Below are 18,546 nucleotides of genomic sequence, written 5' to 3'. Positions count from 1 at the left end.
GTTGCTTCTGCTGTGTTTGTGGACAACAGTATTTCCTGGCATATGTACCATATGGCTTCAGTTTTCCAGTCTGTTCCCCTAAATGCAGTTGAGATATTTGAATATCGTTATTTAAGGTCTGATGTCTCTGCATTTTTCACCTGACCTTTCACCTTTCACCTTCATCTAGAAGAAAGCACTTGTTATCATCACCAGTAAAAGTTGAATGAGTAAAGTGAAGGCAAGGTTAAGGGCATAATATTAAGTTTAATTTGAGAAAATCTAGTAAAACCGTGTAAATTATAGTTTGTATTTGTAAGAGAAGATGCACAATTCAGAAATTAAATATATAAATCTTTGACAAGGCCTTCTTGCTCTGTAACTTTTCTGAATGCTGGACACGGCAGAACAGGTGGAGACTTCCCCTAAGAGGACATTTAGATGTGTAGAAGACTCATTGCTCAGCTGGGCTGTGCATGTGGCATTATAGATTGAGAATGTTTACTTTTGCTTTTTAACTCCATTTGCCCTGTTCAAGCAAGAGCCATGTGCTCTTGTAGCTGCCTGGCCTTCATTTAAAACTTTTTTTTTTTTTTTCCCCCAAGAAGAATTAAAGTGATTAAAATGCATTTCCTCCTTAAAGACCTGTGACTAACAGGGTTTCTTGCTTCTCTGCTGTTTCTGAAGTCATGGATGGACTATTCAGCACACGGCCCAGGTGTACGAGTATTGGATTATTCATCTTCTAATGGTGTAGTCTCTTACTGGGGCAACAAGAAGAGCAGTTGGTACAAGAATGGGTTTATTTCAGCCACATATATTACTGCGGAGAGATCTTGCCCCCCAGTAAGGTTCCCATTCTGGCTGGCTGGCTCACATGCAAGACTGGTGCCTGCCCGCTAAATTGCAATGGTCCAAAGCACTCTTAGAACTCTGTTGCCTAACACAAAAGACAATGCTAACGAATTAACATCTTTTACATTACATTAATTAACATCATTACATTTTTATCCCCAGCTGGGATTAGGCTGTACTTTTCTTTGGGACAAGAGTGGCTTGACTTCGTGGCTGGAGCTCTTTTGAGTGCTCACCATGCTGGGTGGACAAACCCGTGCTCTGTCTGGCTTGGCCATGTGCATTGGTGTGTGCCCGGCAGTTTGGGGTGACATTAGCCCTTCTTCTGTGTTGGTTGACAGGCTGTCTGTTAGGCCTTTTCCCAGTGCGTAGATCTGCTGGAATCACTCTATGGCTGAAATAGGTGTTTTAGTTTATTCCTCTCCATAGAATTCCTGTGAGGAGGAACATAAAGTGTCTGCTGCTGCCCTGGGGAAGTTTTGGTGTTTCTCTGGCAGCAGAGACCCTAGCAACACAAAGTCTGGGGACACCAGCATATGCCAATTACGTATAGCCGTGCCTGGTCTATGCCAGAAGTTAGGTGACGTGCCAAAGGCATGATAAGTATGAGTTCCAAAACTTGTTAGTGCTGCTTGGTGGCAGGTCCCAGTGCTGTGTGTAGATCACTAGGCCATGTGTCTCTCCTTTAACCTTACTGTTGATATAGTCAGCAGCATGGGGACCCCTTGATCATTAAATGGATGTATTTTTTCAACTGGCCTTTTAGGATATACTGTGGAAGATGGAGTCTGTCAAATACCACCTGGCTGAGGAAATGCTCTTCTCAAGGAGACTCCAGCAGCTGGAATGTGAACCTAGGTAGATCTTTTATCCAAGCAATGCCACAGTTATTATACAAAGTTAGAAGTTGAAATGTTTTTATTTTAAAGCTGGGATTCAGCAGCTGAGTTCTGGTTCTAAAAAAGCACAGGCCTTTGGCTCTGGGGTTTTGATATTGTCTGTGGTGATAGAGGACAGCTTGAAAACTTGCCCTGGAACTCAATTTTGTATTCTCTTCATTTCTCCCTATCTCCACATCACAGTTTCTCTGTGGTCCATTGAGGAGACTAGAGTCAGTCACCCATTCTTTTCAGGGATACAGACTTTTTCAAGCATGGGTTCAGGCCCATCTGTGGTTGTATTTATGTTTGTTGAGAAAGAATTGATGAAGCCAGTCAGAATGCTCTTCTGGAGTCTGTGAAGACCTCAGTCAGCAGCGTCAGATTGTTTCAGATCACCTTTAAATAAAAGGTGATAGTTAAATGGTGTGGGAATTCTGTCTGGAGGGGGAAAGCAAGAAAAGGAGGCAAACAGCAGAACTGAAACAGTTGAAGAAGTAGCTTCTGACAGTGACTGTGTCTGTTTTGACAGCTAGAGCTGAAGCAGTCTAGAAAGTAAAGCAATGCCCCAGAAGCAATGCTGCGGGATATCTAAAACCAGATGAATTTCTGAATGGGATCTTACTGGTGGGCTCCCACTGGAAGCGTCCTGCAATCCATGGTCCCGGGGCAGCTGGCCCTCCTAGGGAGGGTTTCTTATGCGCCCTTCTGCTCTCTGGACCTGTTCAGTGTCATGTTTAGGAGATTTTGAGCCCTTTCAGTAGCTGGATACTTCTCTTGACAGATAATTTTCGCACCTTAAGAGGAGTTAGACTGATGATAGGAACTCACTGTACTTCTGGAGGGGTATGTAATTGAACTTCTTTACAGTTGACACTCAAGGTGACTGAAAAGTGAAACAGTGTAGTTATGCACAATTGTTTAGCTGTTTTCCCCTGTCAGTTTAAATATCTCACTTCAGTTTGGGGAGAATCAGTTTCTTGTTTACTTCTGCACTGTAACAGGACAACTAGTTCTGGGTTTGCATGGGCCTTCTTCACAGTCAGAGTTGAGTGAAAAATAAATCATTATAAAGCTCCAAACCTGTCAGGTTGGTACCAAGCCTAGAAAAGTTCTCTTTCTTTTGTTGGGTGTGGGGTTTTTGGTTTGGGTTTTTTTTTGTGTGTGTGTGGAGTAAAATCATAAATCTTGTATACAGGTTTCAGATAATCACTCAGGAAGCAAAATATCCTTCTTACTCTCAATAGGACGAGACAAAATGGCCTCAAGTTGCTCCAGAGGAGGTTTAGATTGGATGTTAGGAAAAATTTCTTTACTGAAAGGAGTGGTCAAACATTGGAACAGGATGCCCAGGGAAGTGGTGGAGTCACCGTCCCTGGAGGTGTTCAAAAAACCTGTAGGTGTGGCACTTCGGGACATGGTTTTGTGGGCATATGGTAGTATTAGGTCAGCGGCTGGACTTGATGATCTTAGAGGTCTTTTCCAGCCTTAATGATTCTATGATTCTTTTGGTGCAGCCATCTCTCCTTGAAATTAGTGAGAGCCAGGTTGTTGCTGTACTTGGGTAAGTACAGTCTTTTCCACAGAGATGAGAACACATGAATCTAGGCCTCCGAGCTATTTCATGATATGTCCAAACTTGAAGAGAGGAGATGAAGCAATATGTCTCAAATCAGCATTATCAAGTGGAGTGTCAGGGCAGCCTAACCCAGGTGGGTGCCTGAGCAGTTACAACAGACAGGTATGGACCTACAAGCAAGATCCTGAGCGTGGAGGGACTGTCAGTGGCTTAACCTTCCCTCTGGAGTCCAGGACAGCTTGTCACTCCCTTTATCCCTCCTGGTAAGGAACCTCGTCTCTCATAAACCACTTAGTTGTTTTGAATTCTGATGTAAATAGGACATAGTGCTTGTTCTGTAACAAATGGGATGATTTAGCTGTTTTACTGAATCCTCCACTGTGTGTGCCAAAAGCTGCAAAAATGACGACTGAGGTCCAGTTGGAAGATGTTCCAGCTTGACATTGCTTTCAAATTAGAACATTTGCAAAGTTCTTCCAGTAAATGTAGAAAAAGGTTAGAAAGACAGTGAGCTGATCTTTCCAGTAAAATCCCATCATCACATGCTACATTATTGCCTGTCATGCTTTCGTATTGCATTATCGTCCGTCACATTATCATCTCACTTCAAAACGGTTGCACAAATCTGGGAGAAACTGGAATTGCTGGGTTGCTGTGAGGCTGAAGCAAATGTGATGAAACTGTACCTCTGCCAGCAGTGCTGTGCTAGTTGCTTCTCTGAAAACAGTTTGGATTTTTAGTCAGACCCTTACCAGGAGGTCTGTGGATAGTTGTTTGTCAAAGACAGAGCTAGGATTGATACAAAACGATGGTGCAGGCAGTGATCAGGGAAACGTATGTTCCTGTCTTCTTCCACACCCCCAGTCTGCTTCTCACAGTCTAAAAAGCATGTGAGTTTTTGGAAAGTGTAATACTGGCAAATTTAATAATAGACACTGTAGGGTAATGGCAGCCAGAGCACATTAAATGAAACAGTATCCATATGGGCCTGTCAAAGAAAGGCCAAATACTCTAGCTGTCTGATCCTATTGACAATCAGCCTGCTGCTTTGTTGCTGCATTGGGATACATGGATTTCAGTTATTTTTAGTAATCATCTCATGCTTTATTTAAATCTCCATTTTCCTCTGTGGAGTCTGTCTCACCGCTATACCATCCACTACAGCTTCTTTTGACAGTCTGTCAGCTTTATTGCCCAGTTTTCTAGTCAATGCTGTAGGTTACTAGAATGGAGTGGAATGACCATGAGGCTGCTCTCTCAAATTCTAGTTTAAATTCAGCTGAAATCAAGCAGCGTTAAATCTCTGGGAACTGCTAGCAGTTTACACATGCTGATGCTCTACTCTGCTAACAGTTGCTCGTCATATGTTTTGATGCACGTGGTTTTGGACTGAGTGTTAAATGGATGATTTTGAGTGGTGAAATTTCTTATTCATTTATCAGCCATGCTAATTCTCCATCTAATGCTTTGTTATGATCACAACTCCAAGCTCTTGCAGTCCCTGCAGAGACAGCAGGGAGCTGAAAGTATCTTCAGTGTTTCTTCTGCTTATTGCAAGGCAGAGTGAAACTGGAAATGTTCAGAAAGGACAGGCTGTTGCCTGCAAACTCCATGGACCAGAGCTCAAAAAGCTGATTGCATTTTAGACTTGTCAATCTGCATGTTGCAGATGCTTTACTACTTTTCTGAGAACATAGTACTGAGCTGATAGGATTATAAGTAACAGTCTGTAATTTAGCACTCTTCAGCCATAGCTTTTCAAAGCAGCTATAATGTGTTTTAGCTGTAATTTGATATTGAAATAGTTCCTCCTTCTACAGATTCCTGGGGTAAATTCCTCAGCTGAGATGCACAGTTGCAGCTTTTCTGATGTTGAAAGTGCTCATCTATGCACTAAAGATCTAAGCTCAAATACTTTATGAGAGTGTAGAGACTTTGTGGGTTTCATCCATTTGATCTGAACATGCTCATAAACATCCCAGTGGCTGAGTTTTCTTCCAGCACTGGCGGTGTGAATCTGCGTTTGTGTAATTTTATGAATAAAATGAATGAGTAATGCATACGCATTGCAATGAATGCACCTGGATTCTCACCATTGAGCAGTTCTTTGGACTTAAGCGCCCAGAGATGCTGGGAAGCTGTAAGTCTGCACAGCACAAGAATCCCATGCTGTTCCCTCATGCAGTGCTTGCACTCAGAGGTTCAGTCCCATTGCTTCCTCTTCAATGGCAGCAAAAGCAGAATTCCCGTACTGCCATTCTCTGCTTGCTTCTTCCTTGCCCAGTGGTATTTTGTCTTAATCTTCTGCAAGGGCTTGTGTGCACCAAATGTGCGAGCTGGATGAATTGAGCTGGATCTACAACTGAACAGAGGTCATAGGAAGAGGGCAAAAAAGGTAGTTCAAGGATTTGTAGGTGCCATCAGAGGGATTATGTGTGGAAAGGAGCTGATGTTGTGCCTTGTGTCTGTTGTTACAGAAACACTGCAGAAGGTTGAGGCAGTAGGTGCCACAAGCATCAGAGGTTCTTACAGACTTCTGACTTGTGCCTTTCTACTTGTCTGTTATTCAGTCCCGATTCTGCCTATCTGGGCCCCCTTCCCTGCCCATTTGTTGCCACTATTTCCAGCTTCTTGCCTCTGGAGATGTGTGCTGCTGATGTTTTCATGAGTCTCTCCTGGGATGGCAGCTGAAGCTTTCATCTCCCAGTTCATTGTAATGTAAAATACATTAATTGCCCTATATTTTGTGCACATGCTCTAGTATGCAGGAAATACGCACTTTGTCATTTGTGGGGTGCTAACGCGGCCTAACTTGGCCACACAGCTCAGGGGCCTGGGCTTTCTATGTAGCCAGCAGGGAAGGTGGTAGGCTCCTAGCTTGGGCGCTCAGCATCATCCTCTAGAGACAGTATCTCCTCTGTGAGCATTGGCTCCTAATTTATGCGCCCATGTTAACACAAATCGATGAGCCCTTTCCCTCGCTCTATACCTGCTGTTCAATTCTTCTTGCTTCCTGGCAGTGCAAAAGGCAGGAGTTATAATCACACTCAGGGAATCGCTTCATTCTGCTGATGATTGTTTCTCCTATCTAGAAAGAAATGATGCATTTTCCTGCTCTCTGCCATTTATAGAGAAGTGTTTGTCTGCATATTTTTTTTCTTCCCCTCAGCCTTACTTTTCACTCCTTTCTCAGCGTGAGACAGCTTGCTGAGTCTGCCTCTGCTTTGCATTTGCCACGTGTGAGGGGCTGAGCAGAGGAACATTGTGTGCTGCCTCAGGACTCGGTGGGGCTGACTTGCAGAGCATCACGGAGTGAGGAATTACAACCGCTGGAGGAAATTCATCAATGCTTAAGCTCAAGGCACTGCATTCATCAGGACTTTTCTAAAGATCACTGGTTATTTTATCTTATCTTTTTTTTTTTCTTTCCCTTATGGACCAATCATTAAATTGCCTGTGAGATCTTCTGAAGATAAATGTTATGTAGATAAATGTCCTGTGTTAACTCAGCAGTTCGGTACGTAGAATTCAAAAGAACGGGAAACTTGAAAAAAATGCATATAAAGGGAACTGATCTGGTAGCAGGGACGGTGATTAGAGACAGTATTTGCCAAAGACTTGCTATTTCTTGCGACCGTATGCGTTCTGGGGGTCTGATCCAGCTTCCTTTGAAGTCAGTGATAGTCTGCTGTTGTCTTCTGTGGCAGTTGGATCAGCCTTATTAAGACAAGCCTGGCCTCTGTACTGCGTAATCTTTCTCCTTTTGGCTTCTAATAGAGACATACATATGGAAGGAACAAGGATGTTTCCTTCTCTTTCATTGTAAAAGTGTTTCTCTTTTGCAGCAAATCCAAATTAATGCAAATGCTTTCAGATTGCAGATTGTGAACATTCCTTGCCTGGGTCTTTGGCCTAGAGAATGATGGTGTTGAGGAGAAATGCAGAGATCAAAGCTGCAAACCTCTGAGCCAGTCCAGCTATATGGAAACTTTCCTCATTTTTGTGCTGCAGCAGTAGCAGCTGCCACTGTGGCTCTTCCCCAGAGGCTCCCTCTGGTGTGGGACCCACACCTGCTGGTGGCCACCAGTTCACAGGTCTTTCCGCCATGGAAGGGAGCGACTGTGCAGTCAGATGGGGTTAAATGCTGCTCTAAGGCAGTTCAGGGTATCTTCACATGTCTTTTTAGCTTACCTGACATCTTGGGATCTTTGTCACTTGTACAGAAACCAGTCTGTCTGGGCTGCCTAATGCTATTTTTGCATACCTGGTCTTTTGTGTCTCATCTACCAGGGAGAGCATACATACTAAAAAATGTGGTTGTCTGAGGTTTGAAAATTGCTGAAGGCCTAGAAAAATAAATTATCTCCTCTAGTTCCCTGGCTGAACCAAATACTTGATTCAAATTCCAAGTCAGCAAAACCAGGTTGTTTTGGATTTATTTATTTCAAAAAAGAGAATAGGTGAGGCACATTTGGTCTCAAGGCATCATTTCAAAATGGAAAAAATAAAGAACCCACCCTGAAATAATTTGATTTTTTAAGCAAATGAGAAAAAATAAAAGAAACAAGTGTTCTCGAACAGCAAACCAGTCGTCTGAAGAAGCTCTCACAGCTCTAGGGAAAGAGATACCCTGTGGTGTCTCCACTGACCTCCACATTACACTGAGGAGGAATTTGGCCCAAGCTTTCTTTTGGTAGAGAATCTGAGTCAGAAAAGCAGCCTCTGCGCATGATTCCTTGCTCCTCCCTCTTCTCTCATCCAAGACTTGTCTGGGTCTGTTTCTATACTTAATATTTTAGGTCAACATTAGTAATGTTGAGTTTAACTGGGTTCAAGCAATTCTGTTTTACATTGTGTCTTGGAAAGAGAATCACCCTGAAACTTTTAAATGTTTTACATTTTAAAAAAGGCTTCTTTTCATCTGATGGGCTTGTTTCTTCTCAGGAGTTTGGATACTATGCAGACTAATGTAATAACATTTGTTTTCAAAGTAAGCATATGTTTAAGCACTGTCTCATGTAGCTGGGTATTTTGAAATCTGTTGATCCATTCTAAAATGCTTGCTTGACCTACACTTGACTTGGGCTTACAAGAAATTTTATGATGCTAGTACAGTCCGACTATCTGTGAATAAGTAACAGCATTTTGCAAAGCTGACTATTCATTGTTGTTATGATTATCATAGCTAGAGCTCTAGAGTTTACAAGTAACAGAATTAGTGTGCAATATCTATTTATTTTTCTTCCTACAGACAGAATCAATCAATTCCATAGTGTTCCCAGGACATTCTAGCTTTCATTTTTTTTTTAGGAATATTTGTTGCTTAAGATTTATCCCATTCATTGCATTCATAAAAAGGTCTTTCTTCTAAGTACCCCATGCACCTGAAGGTGTTCCTTCCATGTGGTGTTGGGATTGACTATGATGACAGTGCAGCCTCTAGAATCAGATTCCCTCAGGATAAAATAATAAGCTGTGATTGCCAATTTAAACATTCTTCAAAAGCAGCAGTTATTCAGGCTTCTAGTTAAAAACCAAGCTCAAACATTCATTCTTGTCTTATATTTGACTAGAAACCTTAGTATGATGCACTACCAAAGCAAAAGTGTATTTTCACTTGTACTGTGAATATGTGAACTTGCTAAGCAAAAGCTCTATGGCTATAATTGATAATTCAAGGAGTCTCACGCTTCTGGGCTTAACAATAGAGTAAAAAGCACAAACTGCTTCACCTGTGCTTCAATTGTCATCTCTGTAAAAGCAGTGAATATTTTCTGTAACAGTGTGAATAATTAACCATGCTATAGCTTTCTGTCCTCAATACATTACCTAGTAAAATCTGAATTTCTTATATTTAATAGCGTGTATTGCGATATATATAGTACTAAAACCATGAGTTCTAGAGTAATCTTTAGATATAAAACCAAAAGCAAGTTGGTTCAAAAGCTCTGAACTTTCTGCATGTTTCAAGTTTCTGCAAATTCAAGTCTTGAATTCAAGTAGTTCACTTTCTGGGGGATGATTTTCTGTGTAAGATGGTTGGAAAACTGGAAGAACTCTGTATTTGGAAAACCTGAAGTTCTAAACCAGTTGCTGATTGTGCACTGTCTGAAGAAATGGATACAGAATGTTCATTTTATTGATGGCACTCATTCATCTTCATGCTTTTTAGTTCAGTCAAAGACTTAGTGAGTTCAGGAGTTTTGAGAAGATGGTGGGTCATTACACTGGTCCTTAGGCTGCCAAAGGGTATTGGCTCTCACTTAAATCTGGACTATAAATTTTGGTTCTGGTTTTCAAATACTAAAAATTCAAAGATTGGAGTCTGCTTTCTGATGTATTTTTCATTTATGTCATAATTAGTGATTAACTGTTCAAGCCTCTATGTATTACTGGCAAGTAATATCTCCTTCTGGGAGATATTAATTTTACATAAATTGAGATGAATAGCTGCTTAATTAGAAAGCATGATGTGTTTCAAAGAACACTTTGAGGATGCAGTATGGTCGGAGCAGAAATTCTTCCCTCATCTTTTACATTTTCAGTCTCCTCTGTTGGCATTGCTGAGCTGAAGTGTTTATTCTTTCTTTGCCTTCTCTCAGGGGAAGAGAATAATGAAGATAGCATCAAATAAAAGTTGCCTTATTGTGTGTAAGGGTGGTATGTTGAGAACAGTTATTTATTGCTATTCATTTCACCCTGTGAGTGGCTGCTATAGATTTATAAAATCTACTGATACACTTTAAAGTAGTTATGTGCCTTAGCTTTTATATATCAATAAATTTTCCACAGCTGTGGATGCTCAGAAGCACGTCTTGTGAAATCTTTGCATTTTATTTAAAAAAAATAAAAGCAGTAAAAAAACCCCAAAGAAACTTGTCGTCCTCATAGCCAAGTTCTCCTCCAAATACTTCCAGCTGCAGCTAGAGGGATGAGTCATGCTGAAAGCTGAGGAGCTTTTCTAAAAGCCTTTCACTTGGTTCACATGATTTTAATTTTTTTTTAACTTCACATTCCTGTCTGTTTTTTTCTTAAAAAAAAAAAAAATCAAACCAAAAAACGTGAAGGCGAATCACCCAAGGAAAACCCGTACGAGGATGTGGAGCTGAAAGGCCGTCACGCGGGCCGAAAATCCCACCAACTCTCCGAGAATTCCCTAGATTCTTTGCACAGGATGTGGACGCCGCAGGACAGGAAATACACATCACCTCCCCAGGTAACAGCATGACGGCGGCCGTCCTTCTGTGCATGAGGCTTGTTTAAAATCTTGCAAGAGAATCAGTCGTGGCATAGGAGGAAGAGCAGCTGTGCCGTTGCTGGGAATGCTCTTGGCAGCTGTAGCTCAGCTTCTCCGCGCTGCGCTGCAGAAGCTGATGGCTCTTTGTGCTGGCTACGGCCTGATGACTTTCAGCAGAATCCTTCCACCGGCTGTTTGTGAGCTGAATCTGGCCCTAAGTTTATTTGTATGGCTGCTCTTTGTGAATGGCCTCTGGGTTTGCTGCTGGGCTCTTCGTAGGGACAGGAGGGAAAAAGTCAGCTGCTTCACCATGTCCATGGATTGTTACGTGAGGCCTCTTGTGACTTTGCTGAAGCCAAGTATGTAGCCTGGCATGTTTTATTGTAAAATGGAGGAGGACAAGTGTGCCCCCCAATAAATAAATTAATGATAAGATAATCAGAAAAAACTGAGTGTCTGCATTTAACAAGGCTGTATATGTTGTGTTTACAGCATGAAGTAAAAGACGAGGAACTCTGCAGACTTTCCATTTTGTGGTGAATTTTCTAAAGCAGACTGTTTTTTGTGAATGGTATGAAGTGCCAGGTTGCTTTGCTGTTTATGGGATCGTTGTGCTCATAAGGAAAAATATAAATTTCATCACATACTTAATTTTGAGATTCAAAATGCTTTTTAAAGGAACCATGTGTTTTGCTCTGAATCAACAGAAAATTTGCAGTTGAGTGAGATATTTTGTCTTGTAAAGAGACCTAGAACAAAACCGAGTATGTTTTCTTTCACATATTTTGTGTGCATGTGAGCATCACAGTCCAAGAGACAAAAGAAGTATCACCAGGATTCTTAGTATGCACCTAGCACGTCATTTGTAAAACAGCACTGTTTTCAGCAAAGCTCCTGAAAAGGGAACAAGTGGAAAGCAGTAATCAGGCAGAGTAAGGAGAAAAAGAAACTGCAGCCACTAAGGTAACCTCAGTGAGAGACATACTACGCATAACAGTTATTTTTGACTGTGTGTGTAACAGGAATTGTGTAATATCTAGAGGATCCAACAGGGTGTACCATTAAGGTAGGAACCATATAGGTCCATAGTAAGATAGTGTCCCCTGTTCTCTTTGCACAGGGTGACCAACATTGTACAGATTAAAACAGCTTCTGTAAAGTTGCTCAGTAAAAAAGTACTCTCTGGTATCTTTGCAACAGGGATATCTTTATTTTGGTATCTTCTTTCTGAAATGCTGCCAGGAGTTTCCTGCCAGGAGTCAGTTCTGCCATAATTGTGCTGTCATTGTGCTGATATTTAAAGCGAAGAAACACTAAGAGCAGGTCAACTATGGGCCTGGGTAATTCTCCAATGACCAGAAATAGAAAAGTCTCAATTTCCTGAAGAATGGCAGCTTTGGCAATGATTTATCAACCCGATTTTTCCATCATAGCAACATAGCTGGGTTAGCAACATGACTTTTCAGTCATGGATGATGATAAACAAGATGGAAGAGATCAGAAGGTCAGCAGGCTTTCAACAATCATCTCCAAAAAAGAATGCCTTTCATTAAAGTATAGACTGCTGCAGATTTTCCTGGCATGCTAACCTGTGGTAAGCAGAGGCCTCAGAAACACTGGCTTGTGGTCATTTTGAATCCCATTGTGTCTTCTCCTTTCCCATTTGTTATTTTCAGTTTTTGAAGTCATCAGATATAAAAAAGAATGTTTTGTTGATGACATTGTGTATGTGATGCAAAACCCACACATACAGAAACACCTGTGCTTAATCCCAGGTAGTATGGTGCTGTAATAGGTAAGCCCTCCAAGTAGAACAAATGGGACATTTATTACTGCAGGTTTATAGCTTAATTTATATTAGTAAATGCCAATTGACAGCTGTTTGACATAATAGTACTTTTTTCTAGACATGGTGGTTAAGCTTCTTACAGCATTTGTGTTTGGGAGGAGAAGGCAGGGACTTGGCCTTGCCAACCTGGCACCTGATCTTCCTGAGAGCTGGGCAGAGCTGCTTGAAGGACTGCTCCAAACGAACCCCAGTTTTTTAAAGACAGCTGTTACTTGGTGTTTAATCTTTTCAACAAGATTGTCCCTTTCCCCTGCAATGGTAACAATTATGTGTTTTAAGGGGAATTTTTGGGGGGTGCAGGACAAAGCTGTAACTGCACCTCTGCACATTGGCAGATCTTAAAACACCTTAACAGCATGGAAACGCAGCAAGCTTGATTTTTTACTTTCTTTCTCTAGGATTAAATAGCAACTTCCATGTAATTGCTCTTGATTTTCAGTACTGCAAGGGAAAGAGATGGATCAGGACCATTGGGTCAATGTTCTGATGTCAGACAAGCCCTTAAGTTAGGTTTGAAAGCTCATAGAGTTGATGTGATGTGGACGCATGGACATGCACCAATGCCAAAAGTACTATTGCTTTCTTTGAACTTTAAAGTGTTAGGTATTGACCCCATCCCTTCGTTTTGACCTGAAACCCTCTCTTCACATGGAGCAGTGGCTCGCCTGGCGTGGTGGCCTCCTGTAGCCACCACTTGCCCACAAAGAGCTGTTTCTGCACTAAGTGTTGCTGAGGAGGGGAGGAGCTCAAGCTGTTTTTGTTCCTGCAGCTACCTTCGAAGCCCAGCAGCCAGTCTCTGCGCATCGGGAACTGGTCAGAAAGGAAGAGCCACCGCTTACCACGGCTGCCCAAGCGGCACAGCCATGATGACATGCTGCTGCTGGCTCAGCTTGGCATTCCCTCCTCCCCTTCCAGCCTCAATGAGGACAGCCTGAGTACCACAAGCGAGCTGCTGTCTACACGGCGGGCCAGGAGGATCCCAAAGGTACTGGCAGGGTGATCAGGCTTATGCTGAGGATAAGTCAGCTCTTTGCAAGAGCCTGCAAATTTCTGTCTAGCCTTTAGCCATCACTGAAAGCTCTTTTTGTATCCTAAAGGAAAATTGAGATAAAACCAGAAATGGTAACTCTCAGGAGCCAAGATATATGCCTTTTTTACACACAGCTGTACTGCGAAAATTCCTTCCCTAGAAGGGGTCCAAAAGCAGAAACATCTGATTGTCATCTTTGCACGGAGTTGATTTTAAGTGAATTCTGTTTTCCACACTTCTCTTTAAGCTCTGTAGGCCCGAGCATTGTCATGTTCCTAACTTTATGATTTTGAATGGGTGATGGCCAAGCAATTAATATTTATAACATGCAGCAGCATATGAAGTGAGATTTTTCCCTGTAATTTTTTTACCAGTCTCAGGAAAATAACTATTATTTGCCTAATACATTTCACTTCATTTACTCACAACCTACTCCGTCCTGATAACACTGTTGTCTTGATGGATTGGAAATAAAAACATTTTCCAGTTTTCAAGGAGTTTTCCAATTCAAAATGGGATGGGGAAAACCCCCAAGCCCCCAAACAAAAAAACCCAACAAACCTTTTCTAGTACAATAGCAACAGAGGGGGAGAATGCCAGCATATTTATTTTTGGCTCATGAACAAAGTTGATTTTGAGTGTATATTTAGCTCTTTCCTGTTCTTATTAGAGAGCATATTTTAAAGTACGTGGCTGTGAATACTGTGAGTAGAGGGAGATTTTTATATTCCTGCCAATTAGTCTGAAATTCTGTCTAAGCAGGAAACTAACAAAAAGGAGGAAATTAATCCTGTGTCCTTAATATTTACTATATTTTTACTCTCTTGGAATACACTATTTTACTGCACAAATAAGCATACACCTGTGAAGGAAGTTACAGTGTAACTTAGAGTAGCTTACCACTTGGTTTTGAGTAAAACTGGGAAAGTTTGGCTGTTAGTTTTGTACCAAACTTTTTTTTAAAATATTATTTTTTGATTTAAGGGACAGAAATTCTCCTTATATGAAATTATGTTTTCAGCATATGAATGTTCATAGTTTTATCATAAATCTCATGATAAATTCTCTTTCGATCACTGTAGCTCCTAGAATCACATATTACTGGAGAATCTCAGGATTTTATTGAGAAAATATTAGCTATTAGAGAGAAAAACTTGAAGCTCAAACTCCTGTTCTGTACCACCCCCAGTGGTGCTTCGTGAAGCAATATCCAAATGCCTTAAACGTTGGGGCTTTCCTCACCGCAGGGCAGGTATTTCACCCCTGGTGAAGTAGCTCAAGCAGACAAAGTGCCAAGCAGCAAGGTGAGGGGAGTGAAAAGTCCCAGCAAGGCCCCTCACTCCTGGGTCCTGATGCCTTGGTTAGTGCTTACGTGCAGGAACGTCTGGGCTGACGCACGCGCAGGATTCTATCCTGCTGGCTCTGCCGTGGTGCTGTGCAGGTTCCCAGCAGGCAGGGCCAGGCACACGGCTGCAAGCAGAGAAGTTCCAGCTGAGCCTTGCTGGTGGGTTGCACATAGCTCAGTCAGCAGGTAGGGGCAAAATTCCTAATACTGCTTCAACTGTGAGAGCAAGTGAGGTTTTAACTCTTCAAACTGTCTGTTCTGGGCCAGACCTTCCTCCTCTGTTGGAGAGGTGGCATGAGTTTTTGTTCCAGTCTGTGCTCTGTTATTGACTTTCTACTGTGTGAATTAGTTTCTCTCACTGAGTTTATTTATCTCTGCAAGCTGAGGTGAAACAGCTTTTGCAAAAAGTGTTATAGTTCTATGAATAAAGCTGCTATGGGATGAAATATACTATTCCTGACTCATAAAAACATTATGAAGATTAATTGCTCCATATTTATGACTCTCCAGAAGTTATAATGTTCTGTTTAAGTACAAATTCTTAGTAATCCCAACCTCTTGTTGAAGGCACTAAACACAAGTTATCTCGTTAATATATTCCATCATCTCAGATTTTTTTGGATAGACAGTTGTAATCTGCGTTAGCCCTACCGAAGGAAGCCAAAAAGATGATTACCAGGAGTTACAATTCTGGCTAGTGCTGGTTAAAGCCAGCTAAAGCTGGCACTAGTAACTAACTTCAGAATACTTTTGTAGATAAGGATAAGATTGGAGAAAGTAGACACAGCACCTCTGAAGTATGGTAAGTACAGCATGAGTTGGAAGGGAGAGGAAGGAGAAGTCCGTATGGGCCAGATCCTCAGGTGCTGTGATACACCCTCAAAGCAGCTGGTTCACTCTGTACTTGGAAAGGCTTTAAAAAGTTAGGGCTGTCTCCTTCTGTGCTTATTTGAACACACTAAAATCTCAGTTCAGAGAGGTGCTAACATACATGTGACTCATATTCAAAACAAGAATATGATCTTAAGGTCCATGAGAGTTTGATGAAGTTGGATATGGCTAACGGATCACTGTTACTTAGATAACACAAGTGTAGAGAGAAACAACAGCATAGAGAGAGAGGAAGGAGGTGGTAGCCTTCAGCTATCTTTGAATCCTCAGGCTCATTGTGCTTTTATTGCAAATATCTATGAGATTTTTGAAAATGGGATTTAGGTTTCTGAGTTATTTAATTGTTATTTCTTTGATTGGATAGATTAATTAAAAGTCTCCTGGCAGAAAAGTGTTCGGTCTTAATGATTCCTCATTTTCTTATTATGCAGCTTGTCCAAAGAATCAATTCCATTTACAGTGCAAAAAGAGGAAAAAAACGACTGAAGAAACTCTCTATGTCCAATATTGAGACAGCATCCCTACGAGGTATGACCCAAGCATTACGATTCAGTGAATCTGTTCGAGTGTTACAGGACTAACAGATTCCCTTCTTTCCTCCACATCTACCCTGAACTCTACTTTGTTTAGAACTTTCTTCTATGAACTATGATAACTTTCCGTCTGCAAGAGGGGAAAATTGGGATGAGCTAAAAATAAAGGAGATTCTTAGCATTATCTGTCCTATTAATCCCATGATCAGCTGCTTCTTTAGTTCACTTTCTGAGTAATTTGCATCTGTAAGTTTTGCCCAAAATTCACAGTTTTGACCTTGCAATTCATTCATGCTTTTTCCTGGCATGTGAATGTAACTCACACTGTGCTTCAGACTACTTCTGGAAAAGCAGGGGCCAAAAAGAAATTCAGGTCATGTTTGTAGTAGGATTATAATAGAGCTTTAATGTGAGTACACCTCAGAAATACATCTTGTCATAAGGTTACTTTTGCATGTCACTCTCAATCAGTTTGGTGAGATTTGGTGATTGAAAATGGTGCCCAGACAGACAAAGCTCATAAGGCTTATTTTGACTTCTCAAGTGCTGCATAACTTTTTTCAAAAAAATTAAAGTCTGAAAAAGAAGTGGAAGAGTTAAAATCCGTTTTCCAAATGGCACGTTCACCTCTAGCTTAGCATAGAGGGGGGTTCAATGCAACCAGTTGCTGTAATGGAGAATGAATTTTGCACTTTCATCAAAATGAAGCTCTTGTTCTCAAGCAAAATTGAAACTTCATCCAAGGAAAACACATTCTAAGGAGTCATTCAAACTTTATTTCAGATATTTTAAAACTGAGGAGAGAGCATGCGTGGATCACAAGGCTCAGTGTGAGATCTGATTTTTCCCACTTTCACCGCAGTAAACCAAGTTTATGTTTGCTTTGGTTTTGCATTAACTGATCCCTCTGTCTCCTCTGCAGATGAGAACAGTGAGAGTGAGAGTGACTCAGATGACAGGTTTAAAGGTAAGGGATCAGCCTTCAATAACTTCTAGTCAGCCACTGTCAGAGACCTTATCCATGTATGTTCTCCTGCTACTGTGCATTGCTGCTGTCCATTTTCTTGTATTTTCCTTCCTGAACTATGCTAACTCCATTATTGCAGGGCTCACAGGACCATGAATGTAGAAAGCAAGGACAAAATGAGCTGTGAGGATCTAAAAAGGGTTTGGCAACAGTGTCATATAATGAAGAACAGGACCTTTGATAGATTTGCTTTGTCAGCCACTTCACAGATGCTGATGTTTTCCAGACTAACTACTGGGTGCAAACTTAGAGGGATGAGATGGATAAATAGGCTTTCTTCTTATTCATACACTGCTTTCCATGTTTACTGCTAACTGCCATTGGAGGCGAGATTCTGGGTCTGATCCAGCATAGCGGTTTTTATATTCTTTTATAGGTCTGCAGTCTCCAAATTCCTCTATCAGTGCACAGCACCTGCACAAACTGTGCTTGAGCCAGGCCAGTAAATTAGTCCCTCATTTTCTAGAGTCCTGATACACAGAGAGAACTATAAAAAAAGTTGAAGTCAGCAACAATAGATTTTATTACTAAAAACCTATCATGTTGTTAGTAAGTAAGGGGGGAAAAAAAACCAGGGTGGGGAGCTGTGGTTATAAGGTAAGGGGCAAACATTTGTGTCTGTCTCCTGCGGATGTCACCTGCTTACTGTTCATGCAGGAGAACTTGCTGGAAAAAAAATGTCTTAGGGAAAAAGATTTGTTCCAGATAGGTAAGAGCGCCCAAAACAGGCTGTATGCAACTTTGTACAGCAATGTGTGGAAAAAGACTCGTTGCTCCTTTGTAGACAGATGCCAGCCCAAAAGCACTTTCAGTTCTATTTCTCTTTGTGTCAAAAAATACAGGGATTGCTTTTGCTCATAGACAATGAAAGAAGAGAGACAGGGCCTGGCTTCTCTCTTGTTATTGGGAGGATATTCTTATTTCACTGGAAAAAGTGACCGGCAGTGTGGAGCTATCTCAAGGTAGGACGAGGCAGGTTATTACTTGGGATTTAGCTTTCCTAGTTGTACAGTCACACCAAGACCCAAGTGCTTTATCAAAATAATTTTTAATTTTTGTGTAGTTGAACCAGTTGTATCATGGGTGGTCATCAAGGGATTTCCCTTTCTTTCTGTCAATTAATTACTGCTGTGATTAAGTGCTTGTGACCTCTAATTTCCCTACCACAAGGGACAGTCTGCCTTTTGCAAACTGTAGGCAGTGTCAGTGAACATACACTTAAGGGACTGACACGTTTGGCTAATAATTCATTTGCCTTTGCACAGAGATCCTGGTGTGAAGAGGTGGGGAAGAGCACGCAGGAAGCTGGTTTTACTTAGCTGTTTTCACTTACTGGTCTACCA

General features: G+C 41.4%; 1 protein-coding gene across 5 annotated transcripts in view; it reads left to right on the top strand.

Moving 5' to 3' along the window:
• The window catches only part of DENND2B (DENN domain containing 2B), a 103,428-nt gene that overhangs the window by 38,075 nt on the left and 46,807 nt on the right, over positions 1-18,546 (top strand). The window contains exons 2-6 of one of the 5 annotated variants that reach the window (XM_086472418.1): positions 7,975-8,009; positions 10,359-10,507; positions 13,147-13,362; positions 16,075-16,171; positions 17,099-17,143. In XM_086472418.1, coding sequence (XP_086328544.1) covers positions 7,975-8,009; positions 10,359-10,507; positions 13,147-13,362; positions 16,075-16,171; positions 17,099-17,143 — 542 coding nt within the window. Of the gene's footprint in view, positions 1-7,974; positions 8,010-10,358; positions 10,508-13,146; positions 13,363-16,074; positions 16,172-17,098; positions 17,144-18,546 lie in introns of those variants that run through there. The other 4 variants (XM_086472417.1, XM_086472420.1, XM_086472421.1 and 1 more) reach the window with 4 other exon arrangements.

Source organism: Leptosomus discolor, chromosome 12 (assembly GCF_034619465.1).
Source record: "Leptosomus discolor isolate bLepDis1 chromosome 12, bLepDis1.hap2, whole genome shotgun sequence".
Lineage (NCBI taxonomy): Eukaryota > Metazoa > Chordata > Aves > Leptosomiformes > Leptosomidae > Leptosomus > Leptosomus discolor.
The sequence above is the reverse complement of the archived record's forward strand: the minus strand, read 5'-3'. Positions and strand labels throughout refer to the sequence as shown.